General features: G+C 52.4%; 1 protein-coding gene across 1 annotated transcript; it reads left to right on the top strand.

Annotated features, from left to right (window-relative positions):
• Positions 1-1,733: 1,733 nt before the first annotated feature.
• MIND_00298700 (Oxidoreductase, short chain dehydrogenase/reductase family superfamily) lies at positions 1,734-2,685 on the top strand (the record flags this gene model as incomplete). The annotated part of the gene is made up of 4 exons (XM_037359849.1): positions 1,734-2,312; positions 2,364-2,430; positions 2,476-2,572; positions 2,619-2,685. The coding sequence occupies exons 1-4, from the start codon at positions 1,749-1,751 to the stop codon at positions 2,683-2,685; spliced, it is 795 nt and encodes a 264-aa protein (XP_037222734.1). The 5' UTR covers positions 1,734-1,748.
• Between the last annotated feature and the right edge of the window lie 848 nt (positions 2,686-3,533).

Below are 3,533 nucleotides of genomic sequence, written 5' to 3'. Positions count from 1 at the left end.
GCTCTCCTCCGGCCCCGACGCTAACACCGAAGTCGGCTGCAGATTGAGCCACCGGCGCTGCTGCGCGAAAAGCATCTCCTGCCGCTGGGAAAGCGTCGGGACCGGCCCGGCCCGAGGCAGCTGCTCCGCAAGGCCGAAGCGCGCGAGGTGCTGGTAGTACAGTGCGCGTGACCACTTGTCTGACAGGTCCCGGTAACGCCAGGGAAATTTTTTCAAGATTTTAGACATTTTTTTTCAAGATCAGCTCCCCAAAAAACGTCGATTTATCACTTCAGACCCAATTTTCCCACGGTGTATCACTTTTTGGCCAGATTTCACCATTTCCGGACACTGGTCCGGTGGCTCCCCGGCCTACTGCCAGACCTAGAAACTGTATTTTTGGTAGCTGAGGACAGAGAAGCACTGAGAACCAGGACCTTAGCAGATTTGCACACTTCAGCTAGTTAGAATATACCTACTGAAGGCTTTGAGACGGCTTAGACAGATTTGGACAGCTATGATTTTGGGAGTGGCAGGTTACATATTATGACACTTGTGTATAAGGCCAATAAATGGCAGGCACGAGTACTTACAAATTTAATGAACCGACAGGGAGTCCAAAACAAAGAAGGAAACGCGAATCGAATTAGAGCAGCTGGCCCTTAACGAGGAACGGCAGACGACGCGGAGAGCTAGAGCTGGCACCGTTACAAATATGTCACGCAATCACAGCCAGCATCATTACAAGGCAAAAACGATGAAGTCCGAAAGACATTACAATTTGGATAAGATGAAACCCTAACCCAACAGGTAAATGCAATACAAACCGCCATCAAAACCATTAGAAAATGCCATCAAAAAGTTACAATTATGCATGCTAACGCATCAAAATTTTCGAGGTCTGAAACCCGGTATCCAAAATGTCATAGACGATTACTAAAGTACTCGTAAAAATCATGATATATAGTGATGCTATCACACCCATCAACGTCTATCTGCCATATTTGAGTGATCTACATCAATGCCAAGTGATGCCGACATGATTTTCCCACAGGTATCACTTTTCTGGGGTCACTATTTTGAAACCCTTCACCAATTCCTTAGATATTTTAACTCAAGGTACCTCTACCCTGTAGCTTTCATTTCCTGCAATCTTAGAATACTATGGTCATTACAAAAAATGAACGGTGGTCATCTTTTTTTGGTTGACATCTACACTGATCCAGCATTCGAGAGGTGGTCACACGCACTGTAGTGCAGCCGCGGGGACCCGTCGATGGGAGCTCGACAGGGAGGTGAAGGAGTGCCATAGCGTGGTCGAGTGATGTTTAGAATTGGGGAGGACTCGGTCCCGGGAGGCCTTATTGTAGGACACTGCCTCGTGAGTCCCAGTTATCGAAAGCAGGACAAAAACCGGCGGGGCGGACGAAAACGAGACAAAGAATGACAATGTACATTGTCCCGTCGCGGCGGGCACTGGCGCGTTGCACATTGCTCCTCTTTGTGCCGTTTTTAGTCTGCCTTGTCCACGTCAAGCTGAACAATTACGCTGTGTGGGAAGTAAGCAACAGAAGCAGATGAATACAACATACAATGTTGGTTTCCAAGACGCCCAACGTCAGGAAGGAAGATGCCCTGGGGTTGTTATTGTTCACTTCGTGCTGAGTGAGGGAAGGAAAGAAGCCACGTCAGCGTCACGTCCCATGGCGAAGGACGATCACGGCATGTCACACTCGTCATCGTCGTCATACCCCTTACACCTAACCATCATGTCGACTGTGCTCATCGTCGGCGGCACGCGTGGACTCGGCGCGTCGCTGGCGTCTGCCTATGCCGCCGCGGGCTCTACTGTCTACGCCACGTGTCGCTCCCCCTCCCCGCCTTCCTCTCCGTCCCACGACAACATCCTCTGGGTGCCCGCCATCGACATCGCCACCGAATCCGCGGGCGTTGCGCTTGCAGCAGCGCTCCCGCCACATGCGGTGCTCGACACCGTCATCATAACCGCTGGATACTTTACCCGGGAGTCGTTTGAAGAGCCGCGGTGGGACGAGGAGGTGAAGATGTACACCACGTGTGCGGTCGGCCCGCTATTCGTCGTGCAGGCCCTCATTACCGCGGGGAAAGTGAAGACACACATCAAGGGCGGGGTGCCGAACGACGCGGGCAAGGTCGTGCTGGTGAGCTCGGAGGCCGGGTCGATTGGGCTGCGACACGCGAAAGAGGGTGGCGGGAACTACGCGCACCACGCGAGCAAGACAGCGCTGAATATGGTGGGCAAGCTGCTCAGCCTCGACCTGCTGGGGATGGGCGTAGCCGTTGCCATCGTCCATGTGCGTGGCATTCTCTTCTTTTTTGTCGGCCGGAGCTTATTGACCTTGAAGCCGGGCTTTATGCGCACGGAAATGACGAAGAACGTGGGGTACGATGAGTTCTGGGACTCTGGCGGTGGTGCGTTTTCCCTCTGTTCTCCTGTACTTCGCTCATTCGCCGCAGCTGTAACCCCAGACGAAGCCGCAGCCTCCCTCATCCCCTTCATCGACGCATTCTCTCTCGAAAAGACAGGCCAGTTCTGGGCACCCCGAGGCTCACGGTGCGTCTTTCTCCCCTCTTCTTCTCCTCGACGCTTACCCTGACAGCGATATCGGCACCGCCGAAGCCACGATGGGCAAGGACCTACCGACACCACTGCCGCTTCCATGGTAAAATCTCCAACACAAGACATGATATGATTATCATCCGCAATTCTCCACCGCATCATTGCTCTCTGTAACATCCGTCATGTACAAAGGACTTGCTTGCTCGCTTTCAATCGAATCTGTTGTTGATCACCGGCTGTTGATCATGGGAATGCTTAAGGCGATCCTATCAAGTATGCACTGCCTGGTTCAAGTTCACACAAAGCTAACTATTTACGTCGATGACCTCTAATACCCTATTATTAGACCGTGTCGCCAATCGCGCATTTTGTCTCGTATTCAAGCACGGTCAGTCGCCGGATGGCAAGTCGTGCCTTGTATGTGTTCAGCGACCAACTCAAAGAACCGGAAACGTCGGCGGATCTAATCTCTGGCACAACTTTGGTCTTGGACTCTGGGACTTCCCGCGACAATGGCACATCATGGTGCACAGACATCAGCGCTGGCGCCACCTCCTTTGAAACAGAAGCCCTGTCTTGTGTTCACACGCACACACAAATGCGCTCCCACGCCGAACGGACGTTGACTCGAATTCCCGGATCGCTGGTCCGACTTTGTGTGCAGTGGAGGCCTAAGCACGAACAGGAGGTGTATCGATCAGATGCCAGTAAAGATTTGCTCCACCCAGATGTGAATGATTGTAAACGCAGGCTGGCTTTGTCACTTGAAAACTACTGCTGTTGACAGACACCGAGTCTCTTGCAGTTGGTACTGTGGGAGCGAGGATACGGGCTTTGTTAGAGCTACAGCGTACTTCCCACATCACATCAGAATGGAAACCTCAACAGCCTTGAATTCGACCGCCATCGTGGATATCCTAGCCAAGCCGTATGTCTGCGCCAGGCTAATCCCCGT

Source organism: Mycena indigotica (genome assembly GCF_014461135.1).
Source record: "Mycena indigotica strain 171206Taipei chromosome Unknown Mind.scaff0003, whole genome shotgun sequence".
Lineage (NCBI taxonomy): Eukaryota > Fungi > Basidiomycota > Agaricomycetes > Agaricales > Mycenaceae > Mycena > Mycena indigotica.
The sequence above is the reverse complement of the archived record's forward strand: the minus strand, read 5'-3'. Positions and strand labels throughout refer to the sequence as shown.